The sequence below is a fragment of the Tenebrio molitor genome, chromosome 1 (assembly GCF_963966145.1).
Source record: "Tenebrio molitor chromosome 1, icTenMoli1.1, whole genome shotgun sequence".
NCBI classification, from domain to species: Eukaryota; Metazoa; Arthropoda; class Insecta; order Coleoptera; family Tenebrionidae; genus Tenebrio; species Tenebrio molitor.
The window spans coordinates 34,518,446-34,535,333 of record NC_091046.1 but is presented as its reverse complement, the minus strand read 5'-3'; the positions used below and the strand labels follow the sequence as shown (position 1 = coordinate 34,535,333).

Here is a 16,888-nt window from a genome sequence, read left to right as displayed (position 1 = left end):
CATGGGGCTATATTTGAATTTATTAGGCCATTTTGTAGCCCATTAACAACCATTTAATTTGGTGTACAGATAATTAAAATGTTTCGATAAATAACGGAGTTATGGACTCGTCTTATTTTTTGCGGACAATGACTCTCAATATTAATTTTATCTTATCTGTGTTGTTTTTGTTGTTGGAAAACAATAGTAAAAATGTTTTCATCTTTGTAGGTATTTAAGTAATCAATCAGTAAATAGTTTTTCTATAATTGATTAAAAAAATAGATATCTATGCGTAAAGTGGGTCCCTTTTCTTACGTGTAATTTTTTTACATTGTTAGTAAGATCTCTGGTAAGATCGATACCATAGAAACCATACATAACAGTGTGTGAAATGCGATTTCACACACATGATCTTTTCTGTTTTGCACTTCACGCACTGTTTTTTATTAGTTACCTATAGCAGCATGGTCACTGCGTTGATACTTCAAATTTCCTTCAAAATTTGGAATTTTAAAATTTAATTTTGAAAGCAATTATTATAGAAAAAATATTGTTTATATTTCGTGCGTGAAGATGTTTTTTGTGCATTCAAAGGCTTTTACTGGCGCGACCTGCGTCTCGGCCTAAAAGACCTTTTTCTACAACCGTCAAAAAACGCGACATATTATAACATCGTATCAGCTAACAACGCGTCAAGTCCGAAATCCGCCCATTTGATTGGCGCGTTCAAATCCAATGTTAAATATCCCCCAATCAGATCGCTTGACATTATGTTATAGTATCTTATGATCAAAAAGTCTTTGGATCAAGGTTGCTGTGCAATTAACAGGCTATCTATGAAATTGTTTATTTCAATTATTTTTCACATTTACTTGACAACTTTCAAGTTAACAGGTTATAAATTCAAAATGTTTCAAAGAGAACATAAATTTTTTATTATTAAATCATATTAGGTACACTAATGGAAATCGTGGTGAAAATGGTAATTGGGGTTATTCGCCTCGTTTATGTTTAAATGAATTCCGTGAGAGATTAGCGCTACTTTGAAGTACCTACACATGAAAACTACGAGCAGTAGAAGTAAATAATTCTATAGATAGTTGTTACATTTCTTGACTATCGCGATCCAAAGACTTTTTGATCATACGATATATTAAAACATGAGTTTTATACAGTGTGGAATAAAATGATTTACATCTAGTTACCTTTGGAATTTTTGCACATGTAAATTTTCCTGTACCGCTCTACTTTTTTTTTGAAGTGCCGAACTATTAGTTCTGTCAATAAATGTCATCAATCGAATTGACAATTGTTACAATTTACTAAATTGAATTAACAAACGTTGGTGGCCACTTTCAACACTAGCTGTGACTTGCTTTTGTTAGCTCCTTTTTAATTTCAATCATATGCATTCATATCATCCCTTCGCAATAAATCACATTTGGAATTTTGGAATATTTTGAGGTTAGGCTTTCTTTTTTTTTTTGTAGAGCGGCATTTCGTATTTTTACAAGGGTAATGCAAAGGTAACTAGATGTAAATCATTTTATTCCACACTGTAATAGTTATTTAAGATATAAGTGTAAAAAGTTATCCTTTATTGCACGAACGGGTTTAAAATATGACCGAGGTACGAGGGAGTATTTTAAAAGATGTGAGTGCAACAAAGGAACTTTTTACACGTATGTCTTACAACATTTTATCTACGATCCTGAGATCATCACACCGGTTTCAACATAAATTTGTATAAAATAATTCATTTTTTCAATATTTTATGAATAACAAAAGTCGTTTGAGAACCACGTCGTTTAGCAACCTAAACAATGTTTCCAACAAATTCGATTGTTGTATTCTGACAGTTCTATTCCATAAAAGCGAGAAATCGTGCTCTAAAACTTTTAGAGAACGATTCCGTCAGTTTCTCTAAACGTCAACTTTGACAACGATTTTTAGTGCAAAAAGTGCCTACTTTTTACGCGATCGTAGATAAAACTTATAACGGGTGACTATTAAAATATTCACTTAGGGTTGGCTATGGATCATTCTTTGTTTTCCGTTGCACCTTAGACACTGACAAGTTTGACATTTCAAAACTATGTTTCAATTGTACTGACTGACATTTGTCGTTCGTTCTTGCGTGTGTCTAAAGTAACAGAAAAAATAAAAACTCATTCAAAGCCAACTCCAAGTGAAAATTTCAATAGTCACCCGTTATTAAGACACGAGTCAGATTTGCAGCACGACTGCTGCAAGCAGGAGTGCCTGTATATGACATGTGCTCTTAGGTTTTATAAAACGAATTTTTTATGCTATTTTTTATAATTTGCATATTAAATACATGTTTTTTTACAAGTAAAATCAATTTTGGTAATTTTAATTTATGGTAACATTTATTTCATGGTTAACATTTAAAGTAAAATTCTAAATTTGAATCTAGACTAAACATAATTGTCATTTTTCGCAAGTGAAATTGCATTTAAAGATGAATTATCTAGAAATGCGGCAAATAGCAGAGAATACCAGAGTCAATTTGCTGCCGGCAATGTGTGTTACCAACTTAAAATAGTTCCTAGATGTCGGATGTGTTAATAGCTTAATAACGCATTCAAAACGAATGCGTTAACGGCTTTGTTAAAACAGCAAATTAGAAAAACTTTAACAACGTACTTGACATCGCTTTATACAACCGGGCCTCTGTTTATCATTTTATCATACACTAAACATCACACTCGAGTTGGAGATCTTTAAGAGGATAGTAATAATTTTATAATGTTTGGGAGGAGCAAATTGTTTTTTTGTTAATTTAATATGTACAGTCGTTGACCAAAATAAAATAGGACAAAGTAAATTTCGATTGTGAAATTCGATATTTTTGCGAAATCCATCTCTTAGGAAACAAAAGTGTCAAAAATAAAAAAAAACAATTCTGATAAGTGTCATCATTCGACAATATTTGAAAAACTCGCAATCATTTAATTGAACATAGTGACAGTGACGAGATGACAAGTGAAAAAACACAACCTAACTTTTTGTAAATCAATTGTCAAGTCAAATCAAGTTGTAATCTGAGACACATACGTCTCAGTTACACTACACAAATCTTTGAATTGTGAAACTGTCTAAGGTAACACTTTGTCCTATTTTATTTTGGTCAACGACTGTACTGTATTTTATGTTTCGACCGAAAACACTTTCTAAAAAATAATAACTTTATTAAACACAAGTTACAAAATTAGATACGATTACGACAGTGACAGTGTCGTGCACAAAGATCTTAAGAAAATGCTCCCGTGTGGACGTTACGTTTGTCTTATATAGGGAGTGATAAGAAAAGATTAACGACTAAGTGACATCCACACGTTTACAGAAAGTAATAAAATTGACATGTGAAGCAAATCTGAGTAGATAAAGAAGTAAAATGATACAAACGAAATATTAGAATTGTTGTTAATTGTTCACTTTAACTACTTCTGGAATTTTCGCGTTTTTTCTGGCTAGACAGCCTCAGGGCGTCCTCCTAGATCGTGTCCCACCATTCAAACCTTGTGCAAATGCCTTTTTTTTTCTCTTGTTGTGTTTCAAGGTCGCGTCAAGGTCGCGCCAAGTCTTAGTATAACTAAAGGGTAAGGAAAATTTTCATTTGCACAAGGTTTGACTGGTGGGAAACGATGTAGGAGGACGTCCTGAGGCTGTCTAGCCAGAAAAAACGCGAAAATTCCAGAAGTAGTTAAAGTGAACAATTACCGAATTTTTAGATAACTGGTGAGAAAACTAAAGATAAAGAAAATAAATGGGCTTTACAGTCAAAAGTTACATGTGAGTTAAAAGCAAAGAAATAAATTAGCTTAAATTATTAGGGTCAGGGTCAGTTATCACTCGTCCGGGATGGTGCACTGTGTGAAACTAGCTTATCACTGCACTGGGATATAACATGTATGGGACGACAGAGTGTCCTGCTGGGTTCCCCGACACTTAACTATGGAGGCACATGGCCTTCCCCGCTTGACGGTCGAAGGCCCCATTCTTCGGCGTCACTTAGCACAAATATGGGACGACGCAGCGTCCCGCTCAGTTTACTGACACTTAATCACAACAAAAGTAAACAAAACAGAAGTAAAATAATAAGTAACAAACAAAACTTACAGCTAACCTAACCTTGTATTTACAAACTGCGCGGAAATATCGGGCGGAGCCGGTCGAAATGGCATTTCATAACGCGACTCCACAGGTCCACCAGATACATAACTCGTTGGGGTTCTACTCACGGTCCGGCTGGTCGGGAAGTTGGAGTGAAAGCGCTTCTCCAACTCCTGGTCTTTCGGTGTTGTTGGTGTCGAGGGTCTCGTCTGGTTCCTTCGGCTCCGGGTTCCTGGACCCGGATAACGTTGCAGGTCCAAATCGCATTGTTGATGCTCCAGGGCTCAATTTGTCAACTTAGTCTTCCCATCCTTGGCGGATAGGAGTCAGGTGAGGGCTTTATTGTTGGATCTCATAAGGAACAGACGGTCTTCCAAGTAAGGCAGGTACTTCTGGATACCCCAAACCAGATCGAGGCATTTCTGTTCGTCGCTGTGGCACCTCTGATCTCTGGCGCTGAAACCGGCATTCGCGTGGGCGAAGACATGTCTCTCTTGGTCCACCACCTGGTATACCACGGCTGCCATGTCCATGCTGCTGGCGTCGATTTGCAACACGTAGAGGCGATGCCAAATTACAATTCTTCTGGTTACTCAACGGATGCTCCTTTCTTGATTAGTAATTCGACTATCTCCGAATTACCACTTTCAGAAGCCAAATGTAACGGAGTTTTATTATCAGTTGTAAGGGTGTTAACAGATGCTCCTTTCTCGATTAGTAATTCGACTGTTTCCAAATACCCAAATCTAGAAGCCAAATGTAACGGAGTTTCATTATTAGTTGTAACGGCGTTAAGAGATGCTCCTTTCTCTATTAGTAATGAGACTGTTTCCAAATACCCAAATCTAAAAGTCAAATGTAACGGGCTTTTATTATCAGTTGCAGGTACTTTAATAGATGCTCCTTCCTCGATTAGTAATTTGACTGTTTCCAAATACCCAAATCTAGAAGCCAAATGTAGCGGAGTTTCATTATCAGTTTTAAGGGCGTTAACAGATGCTCCTTTCTCGATTAGTAAAGCAACTGTTTCCAAATACCGAAATCTAGAAGCCAAATGTAGCGGAGTTTCATTATCAGTTTTAAGGGCGTTAACAGATGCTCCTTTCTCGATTAGTAAAGCGACTGTTTTCAAATCTCCACGTTTACATGCTAAATGTAACGGAGTCTCATTATCAGTTGTAAGGCTGTTAACAGATGCTCCTTTCTCGATTAGTAAAGCGACTGTTTTCAGATCCCCACGTTTAGATGCTAAATGTAACGGAGTCTCATTATCAGTTGTAAGGCTGTTAACAGATGCTCCTTTCTCGATTAGTAAAGCGACTGTTTTCAAATCCCCACGTTTAGATGCCAAATGTAACGGAGTTTCATTATCAGTTGCAGGGGCGTTAACAGAAGATCCTTTCTCAATTAGTAATTCGACAGTTTTCAAATCCCCACGTTCAGATGCTAAATGTAACGGGGTTTCATTATCAGTTTTAAGGGCGTTAACAGATGCTCCTTTATCGATTAGTAATTCGACTGTTTCCAAATACCCAAATCTAGAAGCCAAATGTAGCGGAGTTTCATTATCAGTTTTAAGGGCGTTAACAGATGCCCCTTTCTCGATTAGTAAAGCGACTGTTTTTAAATCCCCACATTTACATGCTAAATGTAACGGAGTCTCATTATCTGTCGTAAGGGCGTTAACAGATGCTCCTTTTTCGAGTAATATTTGGACCGCATATGTTTTTCCGTACTTTGCAGCTAAATGTAGAGCATATCTGACACACTCCACATTAAAGTCGTCATTAAGAGTATCGATTACAAAGCGGAATGTTTCGATTTCTTGGAAGTAACAGCTTTCTATTGTATTTTGAATGATAATTAAAGCATTTTCTTTAATATAATTTTTGCTTTTTTCGCTATTTTCAAATATTGAAGATAATAAATTTTTACATCCATGCGTCAAGCAAAAAACCACAAAGTTGTCATTGTTGATATATTTTTGGGTATACTGATGTAATTCCTCTTTTGCATTTTCGCATGTTTTTAGGATCATTTCTACAGAAACAAAACTTTTATTTTTGAAAGCATATTCCAAGACATTCAATTGAAACAATTTGTCGCAATCGGCGTAGTTGAAATTCACCGTCTTTTCTAAAATTGCAATATTTGTCAAATATTTTCTAGCTTTTATATTGACTTCAAACAAAGAAGTCTGCCGATCGACAAATCTTGGTTCAACGTACGTCGCTAAATGAAGCGGATTGCGGCCAGCTTTGTCGTAAACGTTCTCGTTCTCAATGAGTTTTGCAATTTGATCCACGTTTCGATAGATCACGGCCAAATGGAGGGGATTATCTTCGGCAAGTATGACATTTAAAATCATCATCAAATTCTTGTGTCCGTCGGAAAACAGTTCTTCTGTGATGAGACGAGCTTTGTCGAAGTTGCTTGAGAAAAAGAGGCCAGCGAAATACTCCCCGTAGGTAAAATGTTCGAATACTGCTTTTTCTTTGTCGTTCACCTTCGTTACAATCCCCAAAGGGTCCTTGTTCGTTTTAATTTTATTTAAAAAACGTCTTGCTCCTCTCAGATCCATTTTTAGTTTTTGAAAAACTTCTTCACCCAACACAGAATGTACAGCTAGAAGTTCGTATCTTTCTAAAATATCTTCCTCTTCTGCCATGGATAGATGCGGGTTTTTCGACTCTTCTTTGTCTCGATTATGTTTGATTCTTCCACGGAAGAACCAATCATACATTTTTGTGAAAACAAATGTACTTGTATGTTCGGTCTTCTTTTGATGTAGTTCTTTGTCGACGAGGAAGTTTTGTGTTATAATGTAAAGCTGAAGGACCTTACCCGAAATTTGACGATTGTTGTCGATGTCAGTGTTGTTAAAAATTTTACTAATAAGGTTTTCTACTTGTTCGTGGTTATATTCTCCCTTCAAGCGATTCCTTATGTAGAATTTCTGTTGCTCTTCCTCAATTTCCTCAATGTCCATCGCAACTTTACCGAAACGATCTTCTAATTTTGTTTTTAAATTTTTTCGAGAAGAAATCCAAATGTGAAATCCCTCAGACGACAATGCTTTGACGGAATCCAAAACGTTGTCGACGCAACTATTTTCCATTTCGTCGAGGCCGTCAAAATAGAAATATACTTTTTTCTTAGACCGAAAAGCGTCTCTAATATGCTTCAAAAAACTATTTACGTTTCCTTCAATCAAAAGGTTTAAAAGTTCATCAACGTCGTGTTTTGTCTTAAAGAAGTCATTATGTGTTTTGAGGTCGACTTCGATTGTCCAAAACCTGGAATCGCATTCGTTTCTCAATTTCTTCAACAACGTCGTCTTGCCCGTACCGGGATCGGAGCATAAAATATTGATTGGTCTGATTAAACAATGAATTTGGTTTTCTTCTATAGATATGATTAGAAAACCGTTGTCTTCGAAAATTCTTAAATATACTACAGATTTATTGTCGCCCTTTTCTAAAACACCTTGGATTAATTGCTCAGAATATTCTTTATTCGTTGATATAATCATTGGTTTATTTAAAATTTGTGTAGACTTTAAATAATCGTGAACATCGACGACATTTATGTTGCGCTTACGAATCTCATTTTGTATCTTTGTCACATTTCTGTCGAATTTAACAACCGTCAAATGCTTTTCAAAAAATTTACCATCCAAAAATTCATCGATTTTTTCAACTTTGAAACAAACTTTTCTGTTTATGTAAAATGATGAAAGACTCTCTGTTGCTTGTCCGATTAAAAATTTTCCCTTTAACATTTGGAGTATTTCTTTTGCTCCGACGTGTTTACAAATTTCTTCACAGGAATCGATCAGTACTTCTAGTGTAGTCTCTTTCCTGCCCTGTAGAGATAGGCGACATATCCGAGTGACCTCACTGTAAAGGTCAGCGTTGTTCCGTAAGTCGTTCACATTTTCAAAAATTCGAAATCTTGACGGTCTGTGCAACTGAATTCCTTGACCCACCACGATAAATTTTATTTTGCTTCCTAGTTGATGTAGTTTCATTATTTTGTAAATCAACTTTTTCGAAGTTTCATTGAATTTGACGATGATGGGTTTTTCGAAAAGATACTGCAATACTTTCAGTTTGACTTCATTTTCTAATACCTTTACGGATTTGTCAATTATTTTGATTTCTTTCGCTAGACGCAGTATGCATTCATCAACTTTTGCATTGGGCTTAATTTTGTAAAGTTTTTTATAGCTCTTAAACATTTCCTCAGTTCCTTCTTCCGGATTAAAATCATTTGTTAAATTTTCCTTAAAGTTTTCAAAAGAATCATTTACCAAAGTCACGTCGAATTCTTTAATTACTTTTTCAAACAATTTCAATTTCTCATTTTGACCAACGGGGATATAATGATCTGTTGTTATGAATGGTGATAGAAAAATGTCGATAAGATGAACATTCACTGTCGCTTTGTCAATTTTTTTATTTGTAAATATTCCTTGATGCCAGTTTCTGAATAAGTCCTGATATTTCTGAACTACGTACATGGTATCGTTTTGCAAAATCTTGACTATGTCTGCTTTAAGATCTTCAACATTTTTCTGACAAACAAAAAGTTTAAATCGTGAAAAAAATATTTCGTAGTCTGATTTCGTTATGTTTCCATTTTCGGTAGTTTTACCGTTGACTTCGAATTTGTACACGTTCCCTCCACCGAAATTAAGAAAGATATTTCCATCGCAACGGTCGTCTTGGATCATGGTGAAATTAGTCACTTCTGTTGTCCGTCGAGGATTGAATTTGGCATTCGTGTAGAGAATAAACTGACGTCGTTTGTCCACGTCGCTCAAACCTTTAAATGCTTCACAATATTTTTTCAAACTGAAATCGCCATTTTCTGCTTCGAAAGTTTCCGGTAACAAATGCTTGTTTTTACCTTCCTTATGTTTCAGTTGTATCGCAAAAGAAACATTTGTCTCGTTCTTTGTAACGTCAATTACAACGTCGTCGAAGTTTCCCAACTTTTTGACGTTACTTTCAATCTGGAAATCTTTAATATGTTCTGTATTGAGTTTCAATGCGAAGTATGCCGGAATCAGTATTTCGTACTCGATTCCCAAACCAGGTGTGTTCTATAAGAGAGAATTTTTTAACTTCCTATGGGTAAATATTCTCGATATTTAAAACAACATTAATCAAGGTTTAAAAAAACGTTATTTGATACTCGATTGCGAAATTCTATTGCATTCGAGAATGAGTTTTTTTTTGCGAGCATCGCGAGTTGTAGCGTTTCGCAATCTAGAATCAAAAATAACTATTCATAATTATAATTGACTCCAAAGTATCGAAGTAGAAAAGTCCAATTCGTGAGTTTCATCACGTTTTCTGTTAAAAATTTTAAATAAAAAACAAGAGTATAAGTAACTGTAAAGTTTGTGTTGAAGCGAAACAATCTAAATTAAATTGATTTCATGCAAAAATATTGTAAATGTGATGAAAATTAACAAGATTTAAGAACATACTCGTACATGTAATAATATGTAATTGTACGCCCAACTACATAAACTTAGCTATTATGAATATAACTGACTAGATTTCATTAACATATTTGAAATTCAACTTTATGACAGATGCAGTACTTATTTGATGATCCCTAAATAAGTTTTGATAAAAAAATTAATTTAAGATTCATTTGAATCCAAGTTATCAATAAATTTCATTGTGAGATTTATGTAGAAATTAAATTCGAGAAAATCGCTGTAATACTTTCGTTCAGTACCGCAGTACTACACATGTGCAATACACAAAAGTGAAAAATTAATAAATAATCCAAAATTTTTCTTGGTAGGTAATACAAATCTGATAACCTGAAACATTCAGGTATTTGGCGCGCACTTGGGATATAACAGTTGAATATTTTAAATTTTAATTGATCTCACATGTAAGTGAAAACATTACAGAGAAAGAGAATATAAAATTAAAAAGAAAAACACAAAAGTTAATCAATTTCTGTTTAATATTGGAACTCCAAATTTAGAGATGAAAACAACGTAAATTTAACGAAAGATTAGATTCTTACCTGAAGTGGCATTATTGAATAAAATTGAAATCATTGGTCCAGGGAAAGCAACAATGGAATCGCTCAAGACAAACCAAGCAGTTTTTGGGCTTGCGGTTACTGAAAGGAAAATGAAACTGAGAAATGATGAATACTTTATTATTGATACTTTAATGAACATGGCCTTTCACAATTCGGGTCCCAGAGAAAAAGAGGAAACACGAGATCGCATTTGGATGTGTAATTTTGAAGAAAAAAAAATCTAGATATTCGAGAAAAGACAACTTACTCGTAAAATTGACCAATCAGAGATCTACACCCTCAAGGTTCATTAAAATTTCATTTAAAAAAAAAACATTTTAATAATAACTAATACTTATATTATAAAATGGTCCAAAAATAATTTACAGAATATAAACATTAAAACCAGAGTTCTTTTTACCAAATTTGATAACACGTTTTTTAATACTTTGGTTTCAGCCGATAAAGGTTACACACCTTTAAATTTAAGTGATAATATAATTTCAGATATTGTTGAGACAAATATACCTGACACTAGAGCAAATATAAAACAGAAGTCTTTACATGGGAGATACTTTAAAGAACTGGAACAACCAGAAATTAATATTCAGGCTTCTCATGCATGGCTTAAGAAATCAAATATTCACCTTGAGACGGAGGGTTTTATATTTGCAATACAAGATCGTGTTATAAATACAAGAGATTATAAAAAACACATATGCGGTTTGCAGTCGATAATTGATAAATGTAGGATTTGCGGAACTGAAGGGGAAACAATTGAACACATCATTTCTTCTTGCACCGTTTTGGCTCAAAGCGAATATAAGAAACGTCATGATATATTCGTTAAAATTATACACATGAATTTAGCTGTTAAATTCAATTTATTAAAGAATACACAACCACATTATAGTTATACAATTATACACAAAGCTGTTTGGAAAATGATAATTACAAATTATATTTTGATCGTACAGTTTTAACTGACATTCATATTCAGCATAACAGACCAGACATTATTATTTTAAATAAACAACAAAAGCAAGCATATCTTTTAGATATAGCTGTTCCAAATTCACACAATATAACACAGACATATAACACAAAAATTAATAAATATTTAGAACTCTCCGTTGCTATGAGAAATCTTTGGAGTTTAGAAAAAGTTTCTATTTTACCACTTATAATTTCAGCAACGCAATCGCTTTTTAAAAATTTAAAAATTTTGGACTTAGAGAACACATTGGTGGTTGAAATTCAAAAAGGTATATTATTATGCTCATGTCATATCGTGAGGAAATTCCTCAACATTGACACAGAACATAAAACACAACAAAGTCAAAATGTGGCGGCGAGACGCCGGTAATTATGTTGATTGGCACTGCACTATTACTTGATAGTAATATCCGTAATAGTGTATGTACTCCGGCAAAATTGCCGTGCCCGGGTGGTGGAGGAAAAAAAGAAAAGTATAATTCAACATAATTCTATTTCTTGTTTGAGTAGTTATTCCCATATCTACATCTGACAATCCCTTATTTTGATTGAAAATCTATCGCTACAACTATTCTCAGTGTACATTTTTTTGGGGGAATATCCTTTGTTATAATGAACTGATGATCATTGATCAGCTACTTGGAATTTGTATAATTTTTGAAGTACTCCCGAGAATGTTTCTGGCTGATATAGATTACTCTGTTCCTTCTTACAGATTTAGGCGATTTAAGTAGTGGAGGACGATTTCATGAACGTGCGGCACAGTACCGGGTGAGATGAGTTTTATCGTCAGTGGGAAAACATCCACTTCTAATCAATTTAAAATTCTCAAAAAATTCAGTAATGATTGTGTATCACTCTAGAACAGTCTGTAAAAATTTCAAAATTTTTAATAAAACAGGTAAAGATTTTGTTTTAATTCAATAACTGTTACATTAATTTACATAATTTTTCACTGAGAGTCCTTTCAAACATTAAGGAAAAATTTGGTGTCATTGAAATCATGAAAACATCACCGGTTTTTGAAATAAATGGAATTTAATATTAAAGCCTAAAATTTAGCTATGATTTATTATTAAATTGGGCGGTCAGTTCCACAAAAGAAGTTGACGTAGGTTATGATACCCTTTAGGGACTTAAGAATTACTAGAAAAGTGGTCAACAGATGTTCCCAACAATGAGATATTTATTTATGACACTGCAGTTGTAAATCTTGGTCATTTTTCGCTCTTAATGTTAAAATTGGAATAATTCAAAAACGAATAATTTTCTTTTGATGCGAATTTCGTAAATGTGTTCTTTGAATTAATTGTGAATTATGAGCGTGTACGAAAAAAAAATTTTTTTTGCTCAAAATCGATTTTTTTATTTTATGGCTCTGAATTTAGTGATAACTGAAAATTGATTGCACACATTTGAAGTCTTATGTCAAGGGAATGTAACCCTAAAGTTTCTTAATTTTTACTAATTTTTTAATAGGGTTAATCGTGCTGACGGTAAATTCACGATTTAATAATGGTACTTTGGAGGCCTATACCAAGACCATCAAACAAAAAAATATTGACTAGTCGATGGGTGTTCAAAACAAAAGTTGACGAAAGCGGCACAATTAAGAAGTACAAAGCAAGATTAGTTGCTCGTGGGCAAACGCAAGAATATGGCGTGGACTACGAAGAAGTCTTCGCACCAGTGGCTAGGTATGAGGCAATTCGTACGTTACTAGCTGCCGCAGTAAATGAAGAAATGTACGTACACCAGGTGGATGTCATATCGGCGTATGTACAAGGCGCACTACACGACGAAGTCTACATGAAACAACCCGAGATGTTTGCAGAAGAAGGAAAAGAAGAAGAAGTCTGTAAACTTTTGAAGCCGTTGTATGGTCTGAAGCAATCTGATCGTGAGTGGTACAAGAAACTTGACGGTTACATGAAAAATAATGGCGGTAGGCGCACACCATCTGATCCTTGCGTCTACGTTTTCGGTGAGAATGATGAAAGAGTTATTATCATAATCTACGTCGATGATCTGATTTTGGCATCGAAGAAGCTGGAAAGATTAAACGAAGTAAAAGAAGAACATGAAATCAGAATTTAAGATGAAAGATTTGGGTCCAATAAACAACATCCTTGGGATCCATATCCAACGGGATGGAACCGGGAAGATCCATCTTTCTCAAGAGATATGTCGAAGAATTAATTGCAAAATTCAACATGCAAAATAGCATCTATTCCAATTGATTCGTGTACAAAACTCACGAAGGAGATGAGTCCCACAACGGAAGAAGAAAAACAAGAAATGAAGAATCGACTCTACAAAGAGCTAGTCGGTGGACTGATTTACTTAGCGAATGCAACACGTCCCGAAATAGTATTTGCTGCAAGCACGTTGAGTCGCTTCTGTGCAAATCCCGGAAAGGAACAATGGATTAATGCAAAACGTGTTTTACGATATTTAAAGGGCACATCGCATTATGGCGTGACTTACGATAAAGATTCAAAAAATCTTCAGGCTTACACAGATTCAGATTGGGCTGGCGACATAGACGATCGAAGATCCTGTTCAGGAAACGTTCTGGCATTAGCCGGCGGACCAATCAGTTGGAAATCAAAGAAACAAGCATCCGTTTCATTATCAACAATGGAAGCCGAATGTGCAGCACTTTCGGAAGTTTCGCGTGAAATTGTGTACATCAAACGACTTTTGGCGCATATGGGTTTTCATAAATATGTAAAGTCACCCATAAATGTATATTGTGATAATCAAAGCGCAATTGAATTGTCAAAAAACGCAATGTTTCATGAGCGCAGTAAACATGTAGATATTAGATTCCATTTTACGCGTGAATTAGTGGAAAGTAAGGAAATCATAATTAGCTATTTACAAACAGACTCAATGTTAGCTGATATTTTCACTAAGTCATTAGCTAGGTGTAAGCACGACCAGTGTGTGAGAATGTTAAAAATGTGTTAATTTTTTTTTTTACAGCACATTTCGATAGAAGGGGTGTTAGAAAATAATCGTAACGTGCTGTATAGTTTGTTACCAAATCACAGTTGGTAGTATTAAGTAGCGTAGTCTAGCCCTATGGTCTAGCCGACGAGAGACTGTGTATATTTATTTACTTTTTTTAATATAATTTCCGTTTATACAAGTAATACCGCGGACCATTTTATTCAATCCCTATCAAGTTACTTGATGCTGAATAAACCGGGCCTTAGTGTAATTTTGTTTTCACCAACTTAATTCAATAGGTGGTGGTTATTTGGTTTTGGCAGCGCGTATACAGTGAGTTTTTTTTAAGGCCATAGGGTTTTACATGCTGATTTTTCAACCCCATGTTAACTTTTGTCCTCATGAAAATATTTAACCCAGTTTTGTAGTAAAGTTGTGGGATATGATAATGTATTGAAACAATTTCAATTTAATAACCAGAAGCAAGGAATACGTTATCAAAAAGACGTTTTTTGAATTCCGTTTGGTTCAATTTTAAATTTTCAGTAGGCTAAAATTTCACTTGACATTTGTAATTTTGATATGTAATTGATTGTGTAATTGCTTAACTGCCTATTGAGGCGATTTTGAACATTTCATTTAATTTCTGTTGAAGTAAAGAACCTTGTTTTAAGTTATAATAACATAACATCAATCAATGGATCGTTATTATTAAAGTAATGTTCAGACTATTTCTTGGATTTTTGCAAATAACATTTTATTTGTAAATTGTCTATTACAATCATTTAGGTATCACAAAACGAAGCAAATGTCTAGATAATATTATTGTTTAATCTAAAAACAGGGCTAGACTTTGTACTTTTCACAAAAATAAATTTTAACAGGGGGTTGAAAAATTAGCATGTAAAACCCTATGGCCAGTCTTAAAAAAAACTCACTGTATATGTAAGCGAAATAAAAAATATATTACCTCAGTGTTGAGGGTTGAAGAAAACTGAAAACACGCAATCCAGTCAGGGCAACAAGAAGCAGTGGGACACATTCCTGGTGAGAACTAAGATTTTTGCTATTGGAATTTTATTGCTATCTCAATTAGTTTTCGAGATATAAGCGAAAAACAAGATGACCTCAATTTTCATTCAAGTATTTTAATCTTTTAAACACGTGTCTGATCAGATAATTTTTTGTAATTGTTATGTTATGAAAATATAATACCGTTAAGTATCAAAAACATCAAATGAGATCTTGCGGTGTGTAAACATGAGATTAGAAGTATTTTTATACAGGGTGTTTCTGAAATACGAGTGTTAATTTTAACCAGTGGAAGAACTCGCCAATTTATGAAACTTCTCTCTATAACATTTTGTAAAATTCATACAAGTATTCCAAGATTTTTTGCCCCACAATTTTTACCAAACGAGTCGTTTTGTGTGATTAACTAGTTTCTATTTTTTGTAACCATGAGAATCTAAATTTTGATTATTTATTTTTTATTAACAGAAAATTTTCGCCCTTACCCATAGGCGGGTTTGATGGTTAATTTATTCCAAATTTTAAATCAATTTGTATTGCTTTTTCGTAAAAATGTTATAGAGAAAAGTTCCATGATTTGGCGCGTTCTTCCACTGGTTAAAATTAACACACGTATTTCAGAAACAGCCCTGTATTAAACGCAATTATACCGAATTGAAATATGTACAGTTGCGGAAATAAAATTTCGGGCAGTATTGTTAATGTTATAACATAAACTCTAAAACAACCTTTACATTAATAACCTCGCTTTTTACTCTTGTCATGTTTTTGTCTTTTTGACTTGCATTCAAAAAATTGTGATTTGTGGCATAATAACGGGTAGGCAACATACAGGCTGATTCACGTAGCCCGTTCATTAGAAACTTTTTGATTTCCCAAAATCATATTAATGTGAAAATTGGTAATTGACTATAATCGATTAATCCAAGTTCAAATGAAATATTTTCAAAATGGCGACACTTCCGGAAATACCGGAAATCGATGCCATCTTTGTTTTTTTAAATAGAAAGGCCCCATTTTGACTTCACATTTCGATTCTACTTTAACTTTTGAGTTTGGTACGTCTTTTTGTCAATACTTATCTGTCATCGTTTTTGACCTATATCATCTTTTTTGAAAAAAAGTGAGGTTGCAGGGCTTCACTAAAAAATTTATAATTCCTGAACCATCAGAAATAAATAATTTATTTTTACTTTACTGACTTGCCAAAGCTTTGGCCGCTTTTTTGCGGTAGCAACGACATTTTTTTATGTTTCATACGCCTACTGCAGTTTTTTAAAATTGATAATCAAAAAATGTCGAAAACTTCATTTTTTTAAATGGCAACTACCATTTCTGATACTAGAAAAATGTTCTTAGACAGTCTACGACTGGTTTACAAATCTATGAGGGGCATGATGACCAATTCAATAGACCGGGACCGTGACTTCCGAATCACGAGATAGAATATAGCCTTTTTTTTTAATGTAAAATTAAATTTTAAGGCCACTTTTATTAACATTATGTATGCTTATTTGCAGCCGTTTAGGCGTAACTTCAATTTTTTGAATAAAATAATTTTTTTTATAAGCAATTGTTTTATTTGAATTTTTACTCAAACATAACATTGCAATAAATATTAGATAACAACAAAACAATAAAAAATAAGCAAATTAACAAAAAAATATTTTAATGTAAATGATTTCATTGAAAATATTTTTTTGTTAATTTGCTTATTTTTTATTATTTCGTT

The 16,888-nt window shown here is 33.9% G+C and overlaps 2 protein-coding genes across 2 annotated transcripts in view; one reads left to right on the top strand and one right to left on the bottom strand.

The window, feature by feature from the left end:
• The window catches only part of LOC138138392 (uncharacterized), a 189,274-nt gene that overhangs the window by 42,058 nt on the left and 130,328 nt on the right, over positions 1-16,888 (top strand). The gene's annotated exons all lie outside the window — the stretch shown is intronic.
• Positions 816-15,210, bottom strand: LOC138130774 (uncharacterized). Its single transcript, XM_069047414.1, has 3 exons — positions 15,095-15,210; positions 10,174-10,272; positions 816-9,226 (listed from the first exon to the last, which is right to left on the bottom strand). The coding sequence occupies exons 2-3, from the start codon at positions 10,183-10,185 to the stop codon at positions 4,709-4,711; spliced, it is 4,530 nt and encodes a 1,509-aa protein (XP_068903515.1). The 5' UTR covers positions 10,186-10,272; positions 15,095-15,210; the 3' UTR covers positions 816-4,708.